Genomic DNA, 14,949 nt, shown 5'->3' on the forward strand with positions numbered 1-14,949 from the left:
AAGTCCACAACTGCAGAGTTCCCAAAAAACACTAAGTTTATTACGCTTGAGCATGGTGCCCCTCTGCTAGCCAGGAAGGGGCCCCGAATACAGATTATACAAAGTTTATATACTTTTTAGCAAAGCATGTTGCCCTCGTGCATCGGAAACCTTAGCCAATAAACAAACCCTTTTCTTATCTACCACCTATCCTTGCTTGGTGCATTCCTCGTGCTAAACCAGTATGTTAATTACACAGCATGGTCCTAAAGCCATGCATCACTAACTTTTATTATCAGGATGGGAGGCCTCACATCAAAGGCCAGGAGATAGGGAGTTAGGGACTGACAAAAACCAGATACTGGGAGTCAAGGCAGGCTGGAGACAAGGAGGAGGATTTTCACCGGAATGCAGTATCTAAGGAACACTCCTCCTGGTGCATGATGTGCTTGCTTTTAGACAATGGTGGGCCCCAAACCAAAATGGAGTCACATGTGCTAACTTTTCCTTAACGCTAGTGTAGACATGTCCACTGTGACTGCTTGCAAAATCCCTGTTCGGTCTGAGGAAAACCTACACCTGCTTACTCATAGGCTGACATTCCCGGATGTACCCCAGTAATAGTCCTGTGCTTGTGTTGTAATGCAGGATAGAGATACTGTATAAGCGAGTCCTGTTGTGTATTTTCTCTTTTGGTTTTAAAATTCACCATTCTTAAGTTTGTGTCCATGCAGAATTAGTATATTATTTGCTAAATAGATTCACCAAATATAAATATACCATGCCACTCCCAACTTTTCAAGCAGATGTCTGAACAGATAGTTGAACAAAAACAAGATTACTTACTTGTTCTTGCAATGGAGACTTAAATACCTGCATATGCCAATATAACTCTTAAATTGGTAGGTTTTCCGAGGACTGACATAAAAGGTACACTATTTAGATTTATACTAAGTAATAAAAGAGTACCCATACAATGCTCTGGGCATCCTTGACAACTTTCTAAAAATATGCTGAAATGTATTTCTGAGTCCAGCTGTGTAACCCTATGTATCGTGCCCAAGCTCTGCACCTTCCTTTTGCTTGTCTTTGTAGACCATGTGGTTTTTCCATTCTGGTCCAGTAAACGGCTTTAGGAATTCTGTTCTAGAATTGAAGATGAAACTACTGAGCTATATATTACAGGTTACTCTGTGTTCTGAAGAAGGTGAACAGGATTTAAAAATTCTCCAAGTATCGAATGCAAATGCTACAACTTCTGAAAACAAAAATTCTATTGAAAGAAACTGGAGTCTGGCTTTTTGTTGTTGCAATTAAAACAATTTGTCATGATTGATAAAATGATTTAAATAAAGTAATTATGGACCATTCTGTCTAGAGTTTGGTGACAGTGGCTGGATATTATGACAGTAAAATCTCAGTGTTGTATCACTTTTTTGAGGGTCTATATGTGCTTTTCTTTAAGCAAATGGGTCTAGTAATTTATCAGTGTACAGTCAACAAAGGTCTTCTACCACAGTAGATGCTTTTACAGCATGCCTGCTTTCACAATATGGTTAAAAGAGCATCAATGCAGACACATGAGCTTTTGTTTGGTCTTCAACCATGTGGAATGCATATGCCAGGGCCTTGAGGTTAAATAAAATAAATAAATAAAAAAAAATAGAATTGGGGGTTGTTCAGGACTTGTAGTATTTGGTCACTTCTAGAAGAAAGGTCTTTGATCTGAGAGTCTGGAAGGAGGAAAGTGGAAATGTTTTAGACACAGTGCAGTGCTAGCAAAAGCCACATGAAAACTTTCTTTGTGGCTTAGCCTTTCCATAGATGGACAGCTTCTTTATTTTATAGAGTTCAAAAGAAGTGTGTTTATCAAAAAGCTTTTAACAATATTTATTTCCTGGTGTAATACATAAAAACTAATGGGGATGGTGTAGAAAGAGCTTTTTAAACTGGTAACTACTAAAATAAACTTGTTTGTGGTGGTGTTTGACACTTTTTTTTATCTTTGGAGGTTGGAAGGAGATGCATGGTTATTAATGTAATAAGTTTCATTTGAACATGAAATATGTAAACTCATGCACTGTTGTGGGATTTGGGAGCTTAAAGTTGAGGAGTTTTGCCCAAACTGAGATGGAGATGTTTATGTAGCACCCAAAAGTACTTCAGTCACGTGGGAAGTCCCTGTCTCGAAGAGCTTACAGTCTAAATGCAACATCCAAACAGAGGGGAGAAATGAAGCACAGCTCCTTTTTAGGCTTGTTGCTTAAAACAGCAGCTCCGGAGAATGTATTTTTTAAAAGACCATAACCTGATTTTCATCCTATATATGTCTATATATAACTAAATTAAAAACAAGAACCTTTTGAATTTTCTTCCCTTTTCCCCAAGACCAGTAGGATAAAACAGTAACACATTCAAGTCACCCAGCAGCCCCCAGTTTTCTGTGCTCATTGGTATAACTGGATTCTGCAACATGACTACATTTTTTCAGCTTTTCGATGTGTTGCAGTCAGTGCTGTGTGCTTATATTTTATTGGATGCCTCTGTGCTAGTGCTGTAATATTTTACATTGTACCCTACTGTGACCGGGTCGGGCCAGATGGCTACAGGAGAGTGATAGAAGGCAGATAGATTAGCCCCAGGTTAAGTATGTCCCTTTTCCATGGGTAAGGTACCAGGGAAGGTTCCAGAACAATCAGGAACTTTCTGGAAACAATTAAGGCAGACAGGCTGATTGGCTGCAGGTGTTCTAATCAAGAAGCTGCTAGAATCAGTTAAGGCTAATCAGGGCACCTGGGTTTAAAAACAAGCTCACTTCAGTTTGTGGTGCGAGTGTAAGGAGCTGGGAGCAAGAGGCGCTAGGAGCTGAGAGTGAGAACGCGGACTGTTGGACGACTGAGGAGTACAAGCATTATCAGACGCCAGGAGGAAAGTCCTGTGGTGAGAATAAAGAAGGTGTTGGGAGGAGGCCATGGGGAAGTAGCCCAGGGAGTTGTAGCTGTCACGCACCTATTACAGGAGCCACTGTAGACAGCTGCAATCCACAGGGCCCTGGGCTGGAACCCGGAGCAGGGGGCGGGCCCGGTTCCCCCCCTCCCTCCAACTCCCTACTTGATACAAGAGGAGTTGAACTGGACGGTGGGTTCCACCAGAGGGGAAGGTCTCTGACCTGTTCCCCGACCCACTAGGTGGATCAGCAGAGACTGTGGGGATTGTTCTTCTTCCTTTCCCCATGCTGGCCAGTGATGAGACTAACTGAGTGAACGGCAGATTTGAGCCACGAAAGTGGCCAAACTGAGGGCTGCCGTGAACCTCTGAGGTGAGAAAATCTGCCAATAAGTGCAGGACCCACCAAGGCAGAGGAGGAACTTTCTCACACTACATTTATATTGTTTTATGGAGAAGGATCCTAAAACCTTTAACAAACTATATGTAGCCAACCTACGCTGAACTAATGCTAACAGCCATTTGAGGTGTTAGCTCTTTAGCAATACACACCAGCACCACGCATCATTTCAGGAGAGGAAGTGAAGATTGTTGTATACTGCAGAGGGATTTGTGTGTTTCTCATAACTTTCCAAGCAGAAATTTCTTCAGGACAGAAAGTGCCCTGTGAAAGTCAAGTACATCGTTTCAAAGGAAGTATATTGAGAGCGCTGTTAGGGTCCAGCTTAAGGCAAAATTCCCATAGTGTAGAATGGTGCAGGCTCAGGCCCTTTGTAAAAGTAATATATTAAATCAAATCACTCTGACATTTTTACTCCACAAAGGGAATCTGATAGGTTTCCTTCTAGCACCAGCACTAATGGTTCAGCCTTCAAATGACCCTTCTTCCTTGCCGAGAAAGACATAACAAGACACCACTTGGAGCCCTTCAACAGTCGTTTAGTGGGCCTACTTTGGCAGTTTGAGATGCTCCCTTACCATTTTTTCTCCCCCTATCTGTATTTCAGATGTTTGTGCGTTCCTTGCAGTGTTTTCATTTGCAGCTGGCCTGCAAAGGGGCAGCCCAATCTCAACAGCACTGTGCTGTCAATAGACCACCACCTAGCCCATATTTTGTATATTTGAATGTACTCTTACTTGAAGGATAACTACTTTCTTTTAAGCCGTTTTTTAAAAATACCACTCAGGAACAGTCAAATTGACTCTTACAAAGTGAGAGGATTTTTTTAAAAAATCTAGAAACCTTAACACTGTCCTCTCTTATAATGCCTGATTCATAACTACATACAGAGAGATTACGTTTTCAGATTAAACTGTATCTTCGTTTCCTTGTTGAATTTTAGGACACCTTTTTTCCCCCACCCCATCTTTTTTCCCATGATGTTTGATTGTGTCTGTAGTAGGTTGATCTTCTTTGCACAGACCTTTTGGGCTGCAATCCTGCAAGGTTCCTAGTGTCTTTGATTCTCTTTAAAGTCAACGGGAGCTGACTACACTCAACACCTTATGGGATCAGGAAAGCTGTAGTAGAAATGAGTAAAATGTTAGCTTGTGATTCATCAGAGTTGAATGATGGCCAGAGACCTATGCATAAATAAAACATTACACATTTATATAACATCCTGTAGTAGTAGTGGCTGGCAAAAAATCTTAGACAATTTATTGCTCCTACCATATCTAGCAGAATGAGACATAATAGGGAATTTTTACACTTTGTATTCTGGTATCTGTGTTTTAGTTGTGTTCATGAAATGGGCAGAAGTACATAGTCTCTGAGGTTTCCTTTTATATTTTCATGCCAATCAAAATAATTTCTGGTTGGTGAAGATGGGAAGTCAGAATTAGTCTAGGACAGTGTAGCTTTCACTTAGCTCATTCAATGCATTTTAATCCAAATGCTTCTTTACCTTCCTTAATTTCTAAATCTGTACTGCTTAAACCCATGATTAATATGTTGGAGGCATACAGGCATATTCAGTTTAGTAATACATTTCAGCCTTTTCTGCAGAAATGTTTTTGCAAGTGGTTAGGCCGTCAGATAGGAGCCTTCTGTTGCTTGTTGTTGTTTTTTTAAATGTTTTTACTACTTAAACTTTCTAAAATAACTGATTGTGTTTTTAATTGAATTGAAATGTATGCAGTTGAATATACCCTTAATGTTTGGAAAGTCATCAAAGTTAGAGATGGACTAGACCACTTAGATCATCTAAAGTAATCAGTCTCTCAGCCAGTTCAGGGCTGTTTCTTAGACTACATTTTTTAGTGCTTTGTTCAGTCTGGATTTAAATGTTTCAGGTTAATGAGTCGCTACTTTCCCTTAATAGACTGTTCCTCGAGTGACTGTGTTTTGCTGACAGGATTTTTTTATTTCCTGGAAACCTGTATTTTCCCTTTAACTTTCTCTTTCTCGGACTCTTACGTCCCAAACTAAATCGAACCTCTCCAGGCTTGGTGTTCATACTCTTAAAAGCTTGTAGGTTCTTAACGTCTCTCTCTCCTGTTACTTATTGATTAGCTATGCTCTACTTGTCTGGCTCTTCTAAACATTCCTCACCAGCCAGTCCTGCCAGCCTCCTGACTATTTTTATGAAAAGATGTAACAGTCAATGCTTGAAGTGTATTGACAGCTTACTAATAGTCATAGGAAATGTTTTGCTTTTTCTTAGTTGGAAACCTGTATGTACACTTTCTATCATATAATAATCATCTGTCAATATCTGAATTTTTTGTTTTGTAATTTTAGTGTAATATGTAAACCACTTTGTTTCACTGGCCAAAACTCTGCTTCGTTCATGCAAAATCTGCCCTCTTACATCTCATGCAATTTGAGTGATGTCAGTGTGGTTGTCTGGGTGTATAGTAAGTCAGCGCTGAATTTAACCCAGTGTGTACAGAACTACACAATTGCTGGTCTGTTAGCTGCCCTACAGCTTATGTCAGTAAACACCTGAAAAGTCAGAGGTGGTCACTAATTTGCATTAGTTATCATGAATTTCATTAAATTATTACATTATCTTGAACAGTCCCATTCTGTTTCTGTACATTGATGGAGCTCTGACTTCAGTGGAGTTACATCACTTGACACTAGCATGGGACTTGGCCTGCTGTTTTTAAAAGGTTAGCTATAGATGTGAGCCCAAGAGTCGTTTTACCTTTTCAAATTGACAGAATTAGTAAATTCATTCTCACAGTGACATTCCCTTCATAATGGGATTTACGGAAATGTTAGAAAGGCGTTAGGTATTTTTAGAGTAACTTTAGTGTGTACCGGGGTCTTTTTAAAAAATACTTTCTCCACAGATTTCATTTAGTCAAATTAAATTAAACTGACATAGCGTAATATTTCATGTTCACTTACAGGGAGTCCAATCAACTTACTTTGATTTTAATTATTTCTGCTGGGAATTGTCATTACTTCATTTTTCTCCTCTTTCTCTTTTTGTTTTCTAAAACCCAGATTTAGGTCGTTCTCGAGAACTGCAATATGTTTATGTGGATAACAATATTCACCTGAAAGGGCTCCCTTCTTATCTATATAATAAAGTCATTGGTTGCAGCGGGTAAGCATGAATTAACTTAATGTCTTACATACCTTTATCTTCTAACGCTCTTCATAAATACATGCCTGTGTGATACAACTGAATTTTATTTTGGGTTATTCATTCAGGACTGATGTTACTTTGAAGGGATTACTTTGGCTGCCTGTTCTATATTACTTTTGTAATCTTCTGCATTAATTTGCTGAACATTTTAATATTTCAGTGCTAAGCCACAACAGCCAGAGCATTTGTGGATATTTGTAGGAAACATTTACTGATAATGTAGGGCATGAAGCTGAAGACTGTGTTTTAAATTTGGCCCAAAATATAGGCTTCATTAAAACATACTTTTCCAAAATCAAGACCAATAGGTATATTCTGTATTTTTAAAATATGTTTCAATGATCTTTAATAAGTAAACATCTCTTACAGTGTTTGCATCCCATACATTGCAGCACTGGACTAGTCAGTGGATTCTCAAACCTTTGCCTGTAATGGACCATATCTGAATAGAATTTCACGTGGGCTTTCCTCTTATTCATACTCTCATAACATCCCTGTAGCAACTCTTTATAGTGCTTGGCACTCAATAAGCGATTAAATAATTTTCTACAAATTGCAATCCAACTTTTATGTATATTTAAAAATACCCTAAGCTCTATCGTATGTTTGCAAAAAGAAAAGGAGTACTTGTGGCACCTTAGAGACTAACCAATTTATTTGAGCATAAGCTTTCGTGAGCTACAGCTCACTTCATCGGATACATCATGAAAGCTTATGCTCAAATAAATTGGTTAATCTCTAAGGTGCCACAAGTACTCCTTTTCTTTTCGCGAATACAGACTAACACGGCTGTTACTCTGAAACCTATCGTATGTTTGTGAGTTTGATGTGAGGAGAAAGTGTGCTCTTCAGGACACTTGCCTGTTTCTTCCCTGACTTAAATCAGGAATAATAGCTCCACTGAAATTAATGTAGTTATGCTGGGGCAAAAGTGGTGAGAGGAGTACATGCCCCAATATCTTCTAATTATAAAATCACTGTGCTATTCCTCTCAACTATACCTACACTAATTATAAACTCCACATTTATAGCCCATGCCTTGTTAAAGTATGTTAACCATTACACATCTGAGAATTTTTAAGGTTTTCCTGATAGCCAAAGCTCATATTCCTGTTTGTTCCTGTGATGTATAAGTATTTTGAAGTTGTATCACAATTTGCTGTTGCCAGGTGGGGTCTCTCTGTGCTGATCAAAAATTTTATTGACCTTATCCTTCAATAAATGACGTGGTTGTATATCTACTTTAAGTGTTTGTTTTGCTTTATCAGAAACTGGAATAAATTGTAAACAAGATGTTAAATTGTTTTTCTTTACTTTTAATTCACTCTTCTTTTTTGAGAAAACACTATTGGTAGTACCTAAAAGTGTGCTAACAGGTTTGATTGAACAGTTTTGTTTATTTTCAGTCATTTTGAACCCCATCTTTGCCTTTCACTATATCTTTAATATTCCATTTTAATCTGTTAAAATGTTTGTATCTAAAACGAACCGTATGCAAATTTTTTGAGTGGCATCACTTGTCATCTTATTTCACAACTGTCTGCATAAACCAGATTTTCATTTGACTTTGTCCCTTTTAAAAGATGTCTGCTAGTGTTCCTCCTCATTTACGATATCTTCATTTTCATAGCCTAATCAGATTTTATGTTAGCCTTTGGCATTTTAACCACAATTGAATACAGCAAGTCTAGATGAGACGGCTAAAATGGCAGCATCCAATAGTTCCTTGACTACACTTCCTCTGTTACTGCCACTGGTGCAGCTACACCAGTAGTAGCTACAATGGAAAATTTAATAAGTCTTGTAGACAAGGCTGGACGCAGTCAAAGCATTGCATAAACGTGAACTAACTAATCCTCATAGCACTCCAGTAAGGCATGTGGGGAAACAAACCCACATTGTGCTCTGTGGTGGTACTTGTACTTTCTTTAACACATGAATAAAAAATATAATTTTTTAAAAATTACCACCAGCAATTAAAAACCAATTCAGCTGATCAGCTTTGTCCTCCCCATTACAGAAAGAGGGCAGCCACAGACCACATTTTAGCACTATATGGGTTGCATTTGGGTACAGCTGATCTTCTTGTCTCCCCAATATCAGTCATAACAGAAGTGCTCAGTCTTTGAGCAAGCAATTTGACTTGATAAAGTGCTTCCCCCTGCCCAGATTTCATCTTTGCGAATAAATTTCTGTCCCTTCCGCCAAAACAAAGATAGCACTTATATTTGCAAATTAAGAACAGAACTATTGCTGCACTGTCAGGGTTATTTCTAAAAAGAGGCTATATTAACAGGAGCTGCACACTTTTTCAGATTCCTTATGTTAAAAGGTAAAATCATTTTGTGACAGAATCTACTCTTCTTTAGTAAGCAAAATAGGGTCTCTGTTTGGACTTGTACATACTGGTAAAAGACACCTCTCCATACGCTATAAACATCTTTGATATAACTTAAAATACACATATTTAGGAGAAAAAATGTAACACAAAAGAAATTCCACTTGCTGGTCGCACTCTCATCTCCTCTTCTATAGGGTAACTGTTAACGGCATAAGGAACAACGTGCTCAAATAGAGTTGATAATGTACTGAATGGATGTTTAAATGGTATACTAATTGTCTGCTAAAGCATTTCTGTGTCCTTTGCAATAGTAAGCATTAGTGGCTGGTGTAAGGTCTTTACTGGTCAGGTAAACGGATTAGAGACCTGGAATGAAGATATGGTTGTTTAATGCTTTATATGGTCACTGTCTGGACAGGAAAACTGACGACTTGTTGCTAATTTCAAGCTAAGACTCTGAAAATAAAATATAAATTACATTGCTCAAGTAATGAATCTGTGAATTCTGCTGTCAGGCTGGCTGAAATATCATCTTTATATATGTGATTATCTCAGCACTTAAAATTTTTGTTTTCTCTTTTTCTGGATTGGATTTGCTGTTCTTCCACTTGGACTGATCGATTTACTGTTTTGAGCCTGTCATTCCTTCTGAATGTATACAATCATAGTTTTACTCCTGTGGTTTATTTACTAAAGCTGTTCGGTAACTCCACTTTTAACATGGAGTTTTAGTTTTTCCTAGCCACACAGAGGATCACTATAAGCAAGAAAGGGGATGGTGTTTCTCTTTCTTACCTCATGGCATTCTTGTTTGTGCATCCTTCATGCCTATTAATAACCAGTTGTTATTCTTAGGGCAGTATTCTTTCTCCTGACACGTCTTGGCAGAAATGTATACAGTTATCCCCTTAAACATGCTACCATCCTATTTTGCAACTTTTGGGGATGGAGAGGTGGATATTAATAACCTAGGCCATAAGATAGATGTGAGGCCCAGTTGATACTGAAGTAAGTATTCAATGCATTTTACCTGTGTTATCTATTGAGGTTAATAGGGGGTAGATCAGCTAAATTCAGTTCCTCACACCAGAACATTTCCCTTCCTTTGTATTTACTGAAAGATGCTGTATTGTAGGCACAGGTTTTTGGGGCCTGACATGATACATTTGATTTCTTAGTTCCTGACTTTCCTCCGCCCCCTCAATACTTTGTAAGGAAGATTCAATATTGATTGAAGTCAGTAGAGAGGTTTGTCAGTCTGCTGCTTGATGCTGTGTTCCATACCTCAGTTCTCCTGAGGTTTTCATCCACTGTCCTGTGCAGTTGAAGTTCCTTCTTATCTGGGACATGAAGGTTTTTTTCCCCCTTTTTCAGGTCTGTTAGGATCCGGTTTCTTTTCCTGGGCCCAATACCTGGAAAAGTTGACAATTCAGTTACTTTGCCCCTTTTCTTATTCCATTTGTTAGATCTGAACTTAACAAAGGCTGCACTTTTGCGTCCAATTTTTAAGTTGTTATAAACAATACCAAATAGTTCATGTCATTCCTGGCTTCTTAATAGTCTGGATAGACTGCAGCAGAAATCAAGTAGGGAATTTATTTTTTTACTAACAAACTAAACTGCTCTGTTTGGATCCGCTGTTCCTGAGAATCCCCCTTCTTCTGAACTTGGGTTGGGTTGGAAAGGGCAGAGTTTGCTGATTTTTCTGGGTTATCTTCTCATTTTCACCAGGGCAGTCTTTTCAGGGGAGCTCTGGGAGGGGGAAAGCAGCGTTCAGTGGCATTTAAAGCACTAATTGCCTTATGGCTATATTTTGCCTGACATGTTGTGGGTGGGAAATCCATTATCATTCCAAGCTGGTTGGTTCAAGGCACAGAAACCCTATTGTCAGGTAAGACATTGACCCATTAGTAAAATATTTTGTAATAGTAACAACCAGTTTGTACTGTTCAGTTAGGTCTGGCTAAATGAGAGTGACTCAGAGGCAAAGCTAGCAACACTAGACTTTGTTAGTCAATGTCCTTGGTTCACCTTGTGGCTCTGTTCTCATTTTTTCTAGGTATTGGGTATTACTTAATCAGTAAAGACCTTCAAATGGGCCACATCTAGCCGGTTACAGGCAGTTAGAATGTGTACTAAATTCATTTCAGTCTGAAACTCACACTGTGTATAAGAGTGAGCTCTTATTCTAGGAAGGCAGTGTTCTGTAGAACAGTGTAAAGTGCACTTTGAGGTGATTGCATATTGTTTCCCCAATGGTTACTTTTATTCTGGCTAACTGCTTTCTGAATGGTTTGTATTCCTCCAGCTGTGGCTCCCCTATTCAGGTTTCAGAGGTGAAGCTGCTCTCCTTTTCATCGGGACAGTTAACTGTGTTCCTCCCAGCAGAGGTGAAGTCTATAGGGACAGAGACCGATCATGTGCTGCCTTTGCAAGAGCTAGCCATGAGGACACTCTATAACACCTACTACAGGTTTTTAAAAGGTAATTTAATTGTCTATTCATATCCTTCAGAGCTTGACAAGACCCAGCAAATGAATGGTCTTTTCAGAGGTGACAGTAGCATTTATAGAGCTCTTCAAAGTGCTTTGCAAACATCAATGTTTTAAAATGTCTATTCCAGCAAATTACATTTAAGTGACCAACAAAAATTCTTTGGCCCAAAAGACATTGCTAAACATTGGGCTCCAAAGGTAAAGTGGTGGTTAGAATTTTTTTTGGGGTGGGGGAGAACAATGTAAAAGGATGCAGGCTTTTCACAGTCTGCAGTGGAGAAGAAACTGACTTTAATGGGACAGGAGAGGGAGAAATTATTATTCCCGAGGCAAGATTAGATGCATTGTCCAACAATGCAACTCCTTGCCAGGCAGCACGCTCCTAAACTGGCAGACTTGTTATACATAAGGCAGAAGAAATGTTAGCAGCCGTTGGCCATTTCAGTACAGCATGACAGCTGAGCTGCTTTAGTTCTGCTCCAGTTCACGCTCTTTGTTGAAAACTGGCCCATGGCTCCTCTGGTTATGTATCATACTACCACATGAGATACCAATATTTGAGAGTAATTTGGGGGTTCAGGCTTTGTTAGATTTTGGAATGTTGTGGATCTATCATATTCCATGCTTTGAGAATTTGTGAACCATGGAAGGAGATGTATGTAAAAAGGCTAATCAGGGAAAGCTTGGACTGGAATTATTGTTGTGAATCATAACCACTAAAGTAGTTCCTTTTGCCAAGAAAAAGTGTACAGTGAAGAGCTGACATTCTGCTGCTTGGACTTCTCTCTGCCCCAAACATTATTTATTTATTTAGGCCAATGATGGATGTCACATGTTAAGAGTGGGCCAAACACAGGAAACTATATTAGAGGAAACAATTCTGCACTGCTGGGGGAATGAATTAATGACTTGTTAGAGGTTGTGTGTTTCTGATTTCTGTTACTTAGGGGAAAAACAGGGAGGAGTTCAAATACCAAGATTATAACGGTACAATGCTCATAGAGCACAAGGTGCAATTTTCTGTGTGCATGCATGAAATTCTAATCTTTTTTGGAAGAGAGGCTGGGGATTTGGGGCAAAAAGGATTATTCACTTCTCTCCTCTGGAAAGCAGAATTCAGATCTTTAAATTACAGATGACTGTAATTTTATCTATGTCACAACCACCACACAGTGTGGCAAGATAGTCACAAGCAAGGTTTAAGTTTAGAAAGGCCAAGGTAGTGTTGCACAATCAATGTGAAGTGTAGTCGGCAGGGTTCAGGAAAATTTGTGCAAGGCTGCAGGCATTATGTCTTTGGCCAGTGCTTGAGAGATGAGGAGTCACCTATTTTAAGTATCTTCCCTATCCTCAAATTTCTGCACTACAGTTTATTTTGTACCTTTCTAGTCTGGTCATAGTAACCATCATTAAAGGCGATGAGCAACACCTTGGGTGACAGTCAAAATCTGGTTGAGACTGGGGCATGGTCATGGGCGAACTATTAAAGGTCAATCCAGACAGGGATTAGATGGGTTGTGGGAAGGAGATGGAGGATGCGGCAGAGGTAATATCGCCCTCTTTGGTCCACTATTGGTTGCTTGTGTTTGCAATTTCAAGGGTGGTGTTAGAACCTCAGCTAGTGTTACAAAATCGTATTACAGCAGTGACCAGGCTGGCTTTCCTCGATCTTTGCCTGGTCAGCAAGTTGTGACCTCTTCTGTTAGATGCAGACCATTCTTCTGTTATCCATGCCTTTGTCACCTCAAAATTAGACTACTGGATTGCACTGTATGTGGGGCTACACTTTACATTTATTTAGAAACTGAGTCCGGCGCAAATTCTAGAAGTCTGTTTATTAAATTCTGCCCCTCATCTTGCTCAGTTAACACCCTATACTAGTGTGCAGCACTGGCTGCCTCTTTGTTTTCTGTTGGAGTTTCGGATGTTGGCTTTGACTTGTGGAAGTCCTAAGTGGCCTGGGGCCTGCCCAACTGAGAAATCACATTTCCCACAGCTGTGGCAAATGGGGGCACTGGAGCTGGATCCGGGGCCTCTTGGGTATAGAAGAGCGAGATCTGTTGACCTGTGGGGCATACTAATAAGGCCATGTATTTGCTGGGCCTTTTGGAGGTGGCTGTGGTTATGGCTTTGGTTATCGTTGGCAATTTTGAATTGCTGGATGATTAATTGTTTGGGGTTTGTATAAACTGTGCTGTGCTGTGGGATGGTTATTTATTGAATTATATAAATAAAATGATACCGACTTCCTTCCTAGAATCTTGTATTGTTGACTATTGAATAGCCACTGATTAGGACAGAGAACCTCACTTCGGTTAATAGATCTAATTTAATGACGCACACTTAACTAAATCCTCCAAATTTTAATTCTAAGTTTTGCTTGAGTCAGCCAATGCCTCTGTTTAGAAATGTTTTACTGCTTGTAGCATTTGCTGTTTTTTTGTATTTGCTTGAGCAACAGCACCTTCACCTAGCTGTTTGGGTCTGATTAATCCTATGCCTGCAGTTTTTTGTTAACTTCCCTTGCTTATTTACATTGCAAGTGCCATTATGGGCTTCATCTTATTTGCAAATAATTTGCTTAAGTTTACTATTCCTTTGACATGGCCAGATGTTACTGAGAGGATTAGTGAGATATTTAGTACACTAAGGGGTCATGGAACAGGTTTACTATGTTGAACCTTATCATGAATTTGTTTTGTTACAATCCTGGTTCTTAACTTATGTTTCTTTTCTTCTCTAGATTTCAGCTTCCTAACTCCAATCTCATTACCTAAAAGTCTCTTGGAATTACTGCACTGCCCTCTGGGACACTGTCACCGTTGCAGCCAGCCCATGTTTACCATTGTCTACCCAAAGCTCTTTCCCTTGAGGGAGACTCCAATGGCGGGCCTGCACCAGGGGTAATTACAGAAAATTAGACTGGGGTTTCAGACCTTCCATAGGGGCTCCTGTTGGGAAGAAAAACATCTTTATGGAACTTGAGGAATTTTTTTTAGCTTGGCAGCCTTAATGGGGTAAAGTCTTTTTTTCTGAGATCTCCTATCAAAGGGGACCGTCATATTTATTTCTGTCATTTCCCACCAGCATTTTATTGTGCATGTACTAACAAGGGCAACAGTAGTCACCATGATACTTGCTGATGGTACTCAGGGTTGTGAGGCACCTTCCTATTATGTGCCTTAGCGTGATGAAGCCTTGTCTGTGCCTGCTATGTATCAGCTCCATGGGCAACACAAGCACTTCCCTCTAGGCTTCACAGGCCCTGCTGTCACCTTATGTTAGCAGTTGGCACATCCCAGCCCATAAGCCCTCCAAGCACCTCCCTGGAGTGTCCAGTCTGTTCCAGTGGACACTCGCGATATTCTCAGATTTGTTGCTTCAGAAGAAACAGTACACCCCAGCTTAACAGTTCCACCTCCAATCACTTGTCCGCTTAACGTACAGCACTTAGATATGTTTATAGTAAAGTCAAGTATAAGTTTATTTAACAAAACATAACATCCAAGTAGTAGCAAGTAGAAGTATTGGGAAAAAATGATTACGTATAAAATAATATCATAACATACATTCTAGAGCCTAGACT

At 39.5% G+C, this 14,949-nt stretch overlaps 1 protein-coding gene across 1 annotated transcript in view; it reads left to right on the forward strand.

Moving 5' to 3' along the window:
- Positions 1-14,949, forward strand: part of LRRC28 (leucine rich repeat containing 28) — an 87,152-nt gene that overhangs the window by 57,037 nt on the left and 15,166 nt on the right. Inside the window, exons 7-9 of the mRNA XM_073304280.2 lie at positions 6,383-6,485; positions 11,177-11,352; positions 14,107-14,266. Of these exons, the coding sequence (XP_073160381.1) occupies positions 6,383-6,485; positions 11,177-11,352; positions 14,107-14,266 (439 nt within the window). The remainder of the gene's footprint in view (positions 1-6,382; positions 6,486-11,176; positions 11,353-14,106; positions 14,267-14,949) is intronic.

The sequence above is a fragment of the Lepidochelys kempii genome, chromosome 10 (genome assembly GCF_965140285.1).
Source record: "Lepidochelys kempii isolate rLepKem1 chromosome 10, rLepKem1.hap1, whole genome shotgun sequence".
NCBI classification, from domain to species: Eukaryota; Metazoa; Chordata; order Testudines; family Cheloniidae; genus Lepidochelys; species Lepidochelys kempii.